We start from the raw sequence: 13,103 nt of genomic DNA, 5'->3' as shown, positions 1-13,103 counted from the left end.
TTGTGCTTTATTTAGTTTTTTTATTTGTTTTAACCTAATTTGTTTTTTATTTTATCCTCAGTACAGGTTTTTAAAATACCTGCAGAGCTGTGCACATAGATGGAATATTATTGCATTTAATTTTCTTATATATATAAATTTCCGTAATATATTTCAATAACATACAGTAAATCGACTAGTTAACTAAGTCCCAAACCATACCTGAATATTACTCCATGAGTACATTTTCTAACTAGTTGTTTTGCATTATTTTAGCACTTTTAATTGATTGTATTTGAGTTCAGATAACATATATGTGTTATCATGTAATATATATTAGGCTCCTATCAATTATGGAGAATCCACTGCATCCATTTAATAGTATCATCTCCAGACAGAAGAGCAGCTTCAGCGACAGACTGCTGTCACTGTCCTGCTCCACTGACAGATTGAGGAGATTGTTCCTCCCCCAAACTATGCGACTCTTTAATTCCATCCATTGGGGGGGGGGGGGGGGGGGGGGAGGGTAAACGTTAACATTTAACATTATACATAGTTATTGTCTGTTTTTTCACCTGCATTAGTATCATTCTTTAATTTAATATTATTTATTGTATCAGTATGCTGCTGCTGAAGAATGTGAATTTCCCATTGGGATTAATAAAGTATCTATCTATCTATCTATCTATCTATCTATCTATCTATCTATCTATCTATCTATCTATCTATCTATCTATCTATCTATCTATCTATCTATCTATCTATCTATCTATCTATCTATCTATCAGTTTCTAGTTTTTCCCCTCTGGAAGAAAAACTGAAATAAATTATTGTTAATGTTTTCTGTTTATGGTAGAACAAAACTCAGACAATTCATTATGACCCCTATGATTAATGATATGATTTCAACATTAGAATTATTACTAGTTGAGTAAAAAAAAATAAACAAACAAATTAACGACTTTATCTCTGCCATGAGTAATGAGGTTTATTGTGAAACAATAGGATTAACATCTGAAATCATGGAAATATAAAAAGAGAATAAAGTAAACAAAAAAAGAAATTAATCCTTTTTGAATGGGAGAAACCTTCTAAACAGGAGTTATGCTTGAACATTAGAACAATGTAGACAAGAAAAATCCATTCAGTCCAACAGAGCTTGCCAGTCCTATCCACTTAATTCTTTTAAAATAACATCAAGTCTAGTTTTAAAGTCCCTAAAATCCTATTGTCTACCACACTAATTGGTAGCTTATTCCAGGTGTCTATGGTTCTCTGTATAAAGAAAAGCTTCCTAATGTTTACCCTTACCAAGTAACAAGTTTCCAACTGTGTCCCCATGTTCTTGATAAAGTCATTTTAAAATAACAGTCTTGATCTACTGTATTAATTCCCGTCATAATTTTAAACACTTAAATCACGTCCCTTCTTAATCTTCTTTTGCTTAAAACCGGAAAAGTTCAGCACTTTTAAACTTTCCTCGTAATTCATCCCCTGTAGCCCTGGAATCAGCCTAGTTACTCTTCTCTGGACTTTTTCCAGTGCTGCTATAACCTTATTGTAGCCTGGAGACAAAAACTGTACACACTATTCCAGATGAGGCCTCACCAGTGTGTTATAAAGACTGAGCATAACCTCTTTGGAGTTGTACTCCACTACTTGGACTTGTACTCTACTACTGTGGTGGTTTAAGAAATAAGAGGGTTAATTGTGCTAAAATATAGAAGTGTATATTCAAAACAGAGGCCCTGATAAATTTTGGTGCTACCAAAAATATAATTAGTTCACCTTTCAAAAAATTCAGCATACACTGCTGTTTGTGAATCAGGTCACACACTACAGAATTCATAACTTCTTATTTCATTACAAGTTGGATCATTACATCACAAATCAATTATGTTTTTTACAATTCAACGTTTAATAATCCACTTTATTTTAGATCTTCCCTTGTTGCAAACACATAATCCTTCCATAAACTGGGTTCAAAAGAAGTGTTTATTTGGCTTGATTTTTGCATTTTAACTGTCTACAGAAAATAACCCCCCCCCCCCCCCCCCCAATGATTCACTGTAATTTTATTAATATCCTGCCTTCTTGATATGATGACTTTCAATATATTCAAGAAAATATTAAAGATAAGTTAATTTGACTGTCTATCAGTCTGGTGGACACATGGTTTTTATTTGTCTAGATAAAAGCTGAGACACTAGTGGCCTTGTGTTGTTTACTTTGAACTTGCTAAAACTGCAGTAAAAATAGCTATCCACTTCCCCTCATTGACATCAAATTTTTGATTAACCCTTGTGCACTGTTTGCTTGGCTACCTTTTTGATTTCCTGGTGTTTTCACCATCCTGCCTTTACTACAAATTTTGTCTAACGTTTTGTTAAAACTTGCTTTTGTTTCTTACACAAAACTCTAGATTTAGAAAACACATACTTGGCATGAAAATTGGTTTAACATTACAATAACTTTTGACCGCCTGTAAATCCTATGCAGACTTCTTTGGTGTTGGCATTTTAGTGACCCTGGGTGGCAAGACAATAAAATAAACAGAATATCTCATTATATTGTGCATTTCAATAATACATTAGACCTATTACAATGTTGTTAAACTATTTCTATCACAGTTATCTGACATGTTCACTTAATATGTTTGTCTTAAATGTTGGTAATAACATTAAGCATATGCATTAGGTGTTAATTGCCTTAGTGTGTAACACGTCTTTTTTTACTTATAAAAAGGGTGTGCTGTGTGCTATACATCATAAATGGCAATGTCAGAGTCACCATGAAGCCAACAATCAAATGCAGCATGATCCTGAATCAGTTTGCTTTGTACACTACTATTAGATAAAATAAAGGAATCATGCATTCAGCTGGGACACCATGCAACAACATTAGTGAGAAACATTTGAGCATCACATATTAGTTGTATATTAATGAAAAGCAAAGATTTACAAAAGCAAATTCATACTGTGATGATACCTTTATCACTACTTGTATGTAGTCAATTGCACCAGGAAAATCAGCAATTGCCTTTTGATCTCAGCCTTCTCACCTTTTCCACAAGGAATATATCTGGTTAGCATCTTAATTATACCCAGGGCTTAAGTGCTGCCACTTCCGTGCATTTTGTCACCAATAGTGGACGTGTACAAGCACACTGTGTTCCAGCCTCGCAAGTATTTAAGCACGGTCAAAGTAATTCCTGCCATTCAGTGTAACTTTATGTGGAAGCAGAAAAAAATGGGAGTACATTGGCAGTTATCGAGTTCCACTTCAAGCACTAATTAATCCATCCTATACTGATGACATGACATGGCTCAGTGAAGACTACAAAACTCCTGACCAGTCAGCCTAGTTCATGCTGAAAAGTGCCTATTGTGATGTACTATATGGATGTTAAACCCTGTAACGGTACAAGGATTGTGTGATTTCTGAACGATAGTCTCTATAATGTAGGCTCTAATTCAGTACACAATTCCAAGAAGATGACTCTAGCAAGTTTGAATCTGCTTATAAGCCAGTCATGATCATGAGCCAAAAAAAATCACCACAATCCCTGAAAACTCACTCCTTGCAAAGCCTGCCACACTGCTATATAGCCCCTTAAAGGTTTGCCACGTTGTGATGGCTCATACAGTACTGCACAATATATTGCAGATGCATGGACTGCCTCTGTCACCTAAAACAGGCCAAGATGAGTGTATGAACGACACAGACCCTGTTCCTCAGTACATCAATGCAATGGAAATTTAAAGAACTTTGCATGTTGTATGTTCAGCGTTAAGAGGCTTATATGTAGTGCAATATTGTCATTTAGTTGGGAAAATGATTTTTTTATTGTCTCCACTCAACTGCTCCCACTCTTGTTTTATTCTTTTATTTTTGACTCCCACAGAGAGACCACCAAAAATAATGTTTTTGCAGTCTCTATTTAGGACAATAATATCTCAAGTCGTTTTCATTGAATTTTTGTTTCCTCTGTTCTCTCGTGATTCATTGTAAAGACATTACTGAAGAACATGGCAAAATTTTTTACCTTGATTAAATCATGACTATTCAAAAATGGTGTGTTTTAGCCATACATGTTTACTGGAGGGAGGTGGCAAGGAATGGCTAAAAGAGTGGACACGAGCACATAATTTGAGATTTATAAACAAACTTGGTGTGGCACGCCACGTAAGTACAATTTTATAAATCTGATTTCTTCTGTGAGTACTACATTTCTGCCTTTTTTGAGCATATGCAAAATTTAAGTATTAAATTTATGCAACATTTTATACATGAGAGCCTCAGTATCTTTTATTCTTTCAATAAACCCAGGAGTCTCTCTTAACACAGAGCCTGATCATGACCGACCCCAAGATAATAAATCTGTTGGTAATCACAGGAGCAGTCCGCAATGGAGGAACAGATGAAGGGTCTTGCTGATACTGTGCAACATGCCCTGAATGAAGACACTGCTCTTTAAGAGTCTATTTATGGTCAAACTGCTGGTTCACTTGTGTCAGAACCCACGTATGCCTCATCTTAAGCATCTTGCTGGGGATCCAAAAAATATTTGAGTTTTTGTCATCCAATGTGAGCTAGTATTTAATTTGCAATTTTGTATCTACCCCAATGACTGCAGTGTTCTCCCCAAAAAATTTTTCCAGCCGGGTGGCATGAAAAAGTAGCCGGGTGTGGCGGGACGGGGAAATTTGGTGGTGGGGAAATGCGTACTATTTTTATTAGTTAATTATTATTAATTATTTTGCAATGCTCAATATGACTTCCTTTTTTAAGGTTTGACACTTGTGCCAGAACATTTTTATTAAATTTAAGAAGTATCTAATTCAGGATCCTGCAACCCTAACAAAAATGTTAAATAACAATTGTTATGACATAAACCAAGAGGCACAAGTATTGTTGCTGTCGGGAAGAAAAGTGAAAACAAAGAAAAAAAAGTATGGGAAACCTAATGAAGAAAAATTTAAAAATTTCTTCAAAGCCAATTTGCATATGCAGAAGGTGTCTTCAGTTAAATATTTATTCTTCTTTTCTTCCTAGAGGCCCAGTTGTCTGCAGCTTTCCCATAATCAAAGTCCCCAGAATCTGGGCCCTCCAAGGAGATCAGCATGAGATTATTTAGCGTGCTTTGATTCATGCAATTTCTCAAACATGTCTTGATCCTTTTAAGGACAGAAAACCCCCTTTCACATTTAGCCGTGCTTATTAGGATCACTAGCCCAATATGAGCAAGTTTGGCTAAATTTGGAAACGACTCTTTGAGCTCTGATGTCGTTGCCATTTTTAGTAAAATCAGTTTTGGACTGAAGTCTTTGTATAATTGACTTCTGATCATTTTTGACGCAACTGTCCATTCTTGCCTGCTTCTTTCATATTTTAAAATTGGAGGGCTACCATTTTTGGAGTAATGATCGAAAAGAATTTCAGCAGATTCACTTGAATCGTGAGTTTCTGTATTGAAACTTTTGAAAAGCTGGAAATAATTGGCATGTCAGGGAATCTTGCATCTAGGTGCTTGACAACTGCATCTAGGTACTGCATTTATCATATATTGCAGTTTTGAATGACATTACATCACTCTGTGTATAAACAATGCAGAAATCTGACCATTCTTCTGCCAGACAATGATGAAGGCTTTGAAAATATCTCCCAGGAGTGTCTTTCAACTCCATAATGGACAATTTTGTGGTGAGCAAAATTGGCTCAATTTCGGTAAGATTGACATCTTGCCTTTACCAAGCTTTAGATAAGTTGGACAACAAAGGTAATACGTCTGAAAGCATCATCAGAGAAGAAACAAAATTGTACATTTTAATACATCTGCTTAATCCTTCAGCTGTGATGTCATTTTGTTCAGTGGTCTCTCTTTCCAGCGCAGCTATGACACTCATCATACACTGTTATAGTGACTGTACTGCAGAGTCATGAGACAGCCATCTAGTGTCATTGGCTATTTTCAGCTTAATCTGGGGAATGTTCAGAATATTTTGAATTTCCATTAAACCAGCCATCCTAACTGAAGAATTTTGCAAGAAATAGAACAGCTGCCTTAAGATGTCATTCAGTTTTGTTATATAAAGTACATCAGCTGCTGCTTGGGCTCTTGCAAGGGCCAATCGGTGGTGTACACAGTGGCAGTTGACCAAGAATCCAGATGTTTTATCTTTAAGCAGTTTTGCCACACTTTTCTGTTTCCCAGTCATAACAGCCGCTCCATATGACCCTAGTCCAACCAGATTAGCAGTTTTCAAGCCTAGAGTGTCCATAGTCTCACTCAGTGTGTTGGTTATAGTCTCCGCCTTGCCATCAATCATATTGTGGGTTGATACAAAACTAATTCTGATCTCTTTAGTGACCTGGCAAACATATTTAATGTAAATAATTAATTGTTTTACAACTGAGATGTTTGTGGTTTCATCACACAGAATACTGAAAAAATTTTCAGCGTGTATATTTTTCAGTATGTTAGACTTTATTTCTGATGCTAAGACATCCAGCAGCTCTTGCATTAGTCTTTCAGAGGTGTAATGTGCATTTTTACCAACACCGAGATGTTGTAAAAAGGAACAACACATTTCTTTACAGTGTTCCAACAGTTTTTCAAACAACGTTTCATGTGGCAACTCATTTTTTGCCAACCAGCATGGATCTTAAAGCTCCCACAAAGGCATCTCTCTGTAAGTTATTTAACACAGATACAGATCTTTCAATTTGACCGATTCCAGTTTACTCTAGTACACTCTTTCCTAAAAGGTCAGCAGAAGACTCAAAGTGCGTTTTACTTTTTTCATGGTCCAGCAAGCTTTCTTTTTGAATTTTTGTGCATGGCACATTTATCCAAGGTAACTCCCTTCTTGGGGGGTGTTTGTTTGAATATTTCATGCGCAATGAGCACCACATACTATTTTCTTTGACCTTTAGCCAATCAAAATCTTTAAACCATTGTTTGTTTATGCCGGATAAGTGGTGATTAGATTTATCAATTGGCAGACTGTGAGCTGAAGAGATTTCCCCTGATGGACTAGCCTCTGCAATGTCTTTGTCTGAAATTTCCACAACAGGAGTTGACGCTGCACCTTCATTAGTTTGTGGCGTCTCTTTTCTGAAATAACTGAGCAGTGTTGTTTTCTGAACACTTTTGATTCTCATGTTGGTAAACTGTTTGGAAAAAATGAAAAGTACCTATGAATAAGACTTTTGAGTGGGAAAGTGGGAGCCTGTTGGATATTCAATGCACACTTGCACTATGGCAGGACAAGATATGAACAAAAAAAGGAATGGCAGATGAGTCACTTTAACAAAACCCTCAGCAATTCAGTGTCAAAACTTTTGCTCAGGACACAGTGTGTGCTGCAAGGGTTTCTGCATACTTTTTTCAGTATGGACACAGGTCCAAATACGAGCAAATATAAGAATGGCAGATGGGGTCACTTTAACAAAACCCTCAGTATGAGCAAATATAAAAATGGCAGGGGGAGTCACTTTAATTAACAGGAACCACAGTAAGTGCTACAAGGATTTTTGCACACAGAGCACACCTAATGCTTAAACAACTGTATATATATTGGTTTGCTATGTACTGAACAAGAAGAGAGCAGCTGTACGCTTAGCAGTACTACACAGACTGCACTGACACTGAGAACAGAGACGTCACTTCCTGACTCCTTTTTTCTGATATCTCACAGGCTAATCCACTAGTCTTTTTTTATTTTATCAGCCTTCCTCTTGTCCACCCACTTCCACATCCTCTTTGCTTGTGAACTGCCGCTCCGCTTCCGCTATTAGCTTTATAGCCCCCTCTCGCCTGCCCACTTTTCCATACTCCTTGCTACTGTATTAAGCTGCTCTGTGCCCGCTATTACCATGTACAGCCCCCTCTTGAAAGCCCATACTCTTTGCTTGTGAACTCTGCTCCGCCTCATCCCCGCTATTAGCTTGTTCAGCATCGAGTGATCGGCAACATCCCACCCCGTGCCTCTCCCTTCACCACTGATCCTGCTTCTAAAATATTTTCCCACCCGCCCGCTCTTCCCTTGCCATCTCTGCAGATCATTAGATCTGCCTGTGCCTGTAGATCTGCGGCTGTCATCAGCCGGATACTCAACTAAATCGGCCGGGCGGAGCAACCAGCTAAAAGACGCTAGGGAGAACACTGGACTGAGATAAAATTGCCTAGAGTTTTGTTAGTTACAAATAACCTATTAGGGTACTTGCTTTATATACCAATAAACATCCAATTACTTCCAAACTGAAAAGTTTATAAAAGACTTCCCCAGAATCTTTAAGATTCATGATCATGCTTGGAATGCATGAAGCATCCTGACTTGGTATGGGATAACACCTGACTGGTTACCATATTTCATAGTGGTTTTGATGAAGACATAATAGATTATATCACAAAATATGATCTTGAAGAAACATTAGATGAGGTATTAAGCACAAATGTAAAGATTGCCACTAGAGGCAAGAAGCACAAATTTGAAATGTCTTGTTTAAATGTTTTATGTTTCCAGCAAGGAAGAAACTCAGCACTTTACCCAGTACTATAGATGAACAACCACCACCTGAACCTTTGGAACTGGGGAAAACCATGTTAGGTGTTCAGGGAAGATGATGTCAGGTGGCGCTGGACTGGTGTTTTTACTGTGGTTACAAACTATTAAGAACTACAGGGAATCCAAAAAGTTAATCACATTTTGGGGGAGTCAAACCCAGTGAAAAACAATTATTTTTTCCTGTACTAATCAATAACAGATAAGCCATGGGTTTTGTTGATTTGGGTGCCAATGAAAACTTTTATCAGTCATGCTTTCACTAAGCTATGTGGATTAGAAATTAATTGAATTAGAGATTCAACCTTGTATTGTGATTATTGTAGGGAAAATTAGACTTTCTGGTTTCACCCTAGCTTATTTAAGACATCCTTGTTTTCAGACTGTTCTACATCTACCTGCTTTGTAAAGCAGTACACTCTGTCTCAGAAATTTAAATAAGTAAATTACCATTTTGTACTTGCTGTTTTTTGTCATCTTTTCCTTTTTTTCCTTCTTCATCTTTGGGATCTGGACGATCTGAAGTGCAATTCATTTCAGCCCCATTAATAGTACCATTCTTGCCCTCCTTTTGTTCAACAGTTTCTTCACCACCCTGTCCCTGTGCTTCTGTAGCTGTGTTTTCACCTCCTTCAGACTCCTGCCAGGCTTTCTCTTCAGCATCTCTCTTAGCTTTTTCTTCAGATTCTGTAAAAGTGTGCAAAAACCAAACAAAAAAGCCAAATGTGTAATAAAAACTGAAGAGTTATTTATTGTTTACCAGATCTTTTTCAGGGCTAAAATTAAGGCCATAAATTATGCTTGGGCCTATGCAAGTAATGCTTCCTGGATAGAAGCTGCCCCCCAAAAAGCATATGCTGAAAAAAGCAGTCATATAAAATGGATGAATGAAAGGCAATGATGTGTTGTTTTTTCATAGCTTTATAGAAACACATTTTGAAACTTACTGCACTACTTCTTACATAAATTAAGTTCATCAATGCATATTACTATGAAAAAGAAAGGCAAGAGAGAGAAACAAGGACGACGAGAGAATCTGGAGTTACTGTATAGCTGATATTTGGTGTGGTATTTGTCAGAAGTCTGTTCAATGTGGGATTTCATTTCTACTGATTTACTTTGCATTCTCCCATAACTAATCCATCTGTTGTTTTAAGTTAACAAACTCTATATGGTTTGCTGATACTGCATCTTTAAAATTATTTTTCCAAAAACATGGAATATAACAACTGTTACCTTTGGTTGCTTGTGCCTTCCATTTTTCTCTATTCTGTAGCACAGTTTCATACCAAATGGCTTTAAAATTTTTAAAATCCACAGTGAGTAGTGAACAGTTAAGTGAGGCACTTCCTTCGGACCCAGTACTCTTCACACTGGATCTTTTTACTTCAGTAGGGGTGATACTGTTTAAGCTGCAAACAAAAGAAGATATATATATATAAAGTCAGGTCTGTCTGTTTTTAATAGATTCAAATACCTTTAACACAGCTATTTTCAAATTCTGGCAAATTTAGGATTTCCTTTGTAAATCAAGAAAAATAACCTGACACGATTAAAAAATTATTTGTGAACAATGCAGATTTACAATAATTACTGGTTTTCATTTTTATATGTTATACTTTTCAGCTTCTATTAACCAGATCTACTTATACAGTACAGACTGTATTTCCCAGTTAAAACTCTGGTAGGCTGGTCTGATTTGTTCAGTATCCCATTGTGACCTGTTGACGGGAATGCAACTTCAAGTTTTACACTGTAACACCTTAGATATTACACTAATAGGCGATTTTTAGACTTTCATGTCAAGAACATGTGTGAAACTCGGTGTTGCATTTAATTCCCGACGGCCAAAGTGACACATTGCCACATCAGCTTCTTAATTAGAAGCAGTTCTTGCCCTTATTAAAACCTGCTATATAATTCAATGGCTTGTTAGCAATCTTATTATGCCTTGGCAGAGATTTATTATATTACAGAATTTTCTTGTCCAAACAACAGAACACTTACAAATATGTTATGACTGGCAAAATACCCGCGCTTTGCAGTGGAGAAGTAGTGTGTTTAAAGAAGTTATGAAAAAGAAAGGAAACATTTTAAAATAACATAACATGATTGTCAATGTAATTGTTTTGTCACTGTTAAGAGTGTTGCAGTCATCAAGAATTTGATTATCATTATTTCTTTCAATCAGGTTCATATTTGGAGAATGTGTTGTGTTCAAGTTACATTCCATGTTTGAAAAATGTTGTAAATATACAACAGGTTTCATTGATAACTTTGTGTCTATGTTGTCAGAGTTGAAATATTCATAAAATCGAAGTGTCCAATACCCAAATCGCTACATGTGAATCTAAGATGTTTAACAGGCATTCCCCGTTGTCCAAAGGTGTAAAATATTTCTCCATTTCTATACACTTGAAAGCGACAACGAAACAATTCCATGGCAGCTATCAGTTCACATGCAGAGCCATAGATTGAGAGCTTAAGCATCACTGTTTCATTGCATTTTCACAAGCATAATTGTCTCCTGTACCATCATCAGTACACACCTTGAACCTGTCCCAGTCATTCAGTACAAAAGACATAATGTCTCTGCGGATAGCAAGGCTGAGACTGATATGGCCATACAATAAGTAAGAGAGAGACTGGAAGAAGCAGGTGCAATCTTGGGGCATGGAAACCACTGGGTACAGGTCGGTGAAATTGTGATCGATGGTCATCACCGGAATAGACATGCTATTCGGGGTAAACTTTCACCCGTTGAGAAAGTAAGTGTGAAAGAAGGCGTGAAGCAATGGAGCAGGGAATGAAAAGCAGAGGTCAGCACCAGGAAGACGTACGTGAGAAAGTAAGGAAGACCAACAATGACAGCCTTGAAGAGATGGAGTAAAAGAAAAGGCAGCAGTCATGAGGAGGGAGACGTGAGGAAGTAAGGAAACCCAACAATGTCAGCCTTGAAGCAGTGGAGTAAACGAAAAGGCAGGAGTCACCAGCAGGAGATGTGAAGCAAGGCCAACAATAACAGGCTTGTAGCGGTGGAGTAAATGAAAAGGCAGGAGTTACCAGCAGGAAGACGTGAAGCAAAGCGAACAATAACAGGCTGGAGGCGGTGGAGTAAAGAAGAAGGTAGCAATGAGCACGACGAACAGCTGAGGAAAGTAAGGAAGCAAGTGAGGAGGCATATGAGCGTGGGATGTCATTAATGTATATAGGCAGGGAGCCAACCACGTGGTAGGTGCGCGGACAGCGGCCGTGCGGAAAAAGGAAGGGGGACCGGGGTGGCCCTTCTGCGTCTCTGCCGTGAAATAAATCCTCTGTTAATGGAAATAAGGAATGAAACTGCCAAAAGGAAGAGGTTAGTTCCGAAAGTTCCTTACGACATAATGGTGAGAACCACCAGAAAGAAGACCCTATTTTCAAAGGTTCGTTATGGGGCACGGCGCAAAATGAAATCTACTTAACGTTTGTAAGTACAGTGTTAAGGATGAGCATGGGAAATTTGGGCTTCCTACGTATATTGGAAGTTACAGAAATAGTGAGGAGGGGTTTCCCCTATCTATATACAGTTAGGTCCATAAATATTAGGACAGAGACAACTTTTTTCTAATTTTGGTTCTGTACATTACCACAATAAATTTTAAATGAAACAACTCAGATGCAGTTGAAGTGCAGACTTTCAGCTTTAATTCAGTGGGGTGAACAAAACGATTGCATAAAAATGTGAGGCAACTAAAGCATTTTTTTAACATAATACCTTCATTTCAGGGGCTCAAAAGTAATTGGACAATTGACTCAAAGGCTATTTCATGGGCAGGTGTGGGCAAGTCTGTCGTTATGTCATTATCAATTAAGCAGATAAAAGGCCTGGAGTTGATTGAGGTGTGGTGCTTGCATGTGGAAGATTTAGCTGTGAACAGACAACATGCGGTCAAAGGAGCTCTCCATGCAGGTGAAAGAAGCCATCCTTAAGCTGCGAAAACAGAACAAACCCATCCGAGAAATTGCTACAATATTACGAGTGGCAAAAATCTACAGTTTGGTACATCCTGAGAAAGAAAGCAAGCACTGGTGAACTCAGCAACGCAAAAAAGACCTGGATGTCCACGGAAGACAACAGTGGTGGATGATCGCAGAATCATTTCATGGCGAAGAGAAACCCCTTCACAACAGCCAACCAAGTGAACAACACTCTCCAGGGGGTAGGAATATCAATATCCAAGTCTACCATAAAGAGAAGACTGCATGAAAGTAAATACAGAGGGTGCACTGCAAGGTGCAAGCCACTCATAAGCCTCAAGAATAGAAAGGCTAGATTGGACTTTGCTAAAGAACATTTAAAAAAGCCAGCACAGTTCTAGAAAAACATTCTTTAGACAGATGAAACCAAGATCAACCTCTACCAGAATGATGGCAAGAAAAAAGTATGGAGAAGGCGTGGAACAGCTCATTATCCAAAGCATACCACATCATCTGTAAAACACGGTGGAGGCAGTGTAATGGCTTGGGCGTGCATGGGCTGCCAGTGGCACTGGGACACTAGTGTTTATTGATGATGTG

General features: G+C 37.7%; 1 protein-coding gene across 4 annotated transcripts in view; it reads right to left on the bottom strand.

Moving 5' to 3' along the window:
• Positions 1-13,103, bottom strand: part of LOC114653083 (dual specificity calcium/calmodulin-dependent 3',5'-cyclic nucleotide phosphodiesterase 1C-like) — a 930,233-nt gene that overhangs the window by 74,238 nt on the left and 842,892 nt on the right. For all 4 annotated transcript variants that reach the window (XM_051929365.1, XM_051929364.1, XM_051929366.1 and 1 more), the window contains 2 exons: positions 9,783-9,958; positions 8,997-9,233 (listed from right to left, as the gene is read on the bottom strand). In XM_051929365.1, the coding sequence (XP_051785325.1) occupies positions 8,997-9,233; positions 9,783-9,958 (413 nt within the window). The remainder of the gene's footprint in view (positions 1-8,996; positions 9,234-9,782; positions 9,959-13,103) is intronic.

This window comes from Erpetoichthys calabaricus, chromosome 6 (assembly GCF_900747795.2).
Source record: "Erpetoichthys calabaricus chromosome 6, fErpCal1.3, whole genome shotgun sequence".
NCBI lineage: Eukaryota > Metazoa > Chordata > Cladistia > Polypteriformes > Polypteridae > Erpetoichthys > Erpetoichthys calabaricus.
This window is presented reverse-complemented; position numbering and strand designations above follow the sequence as displayed.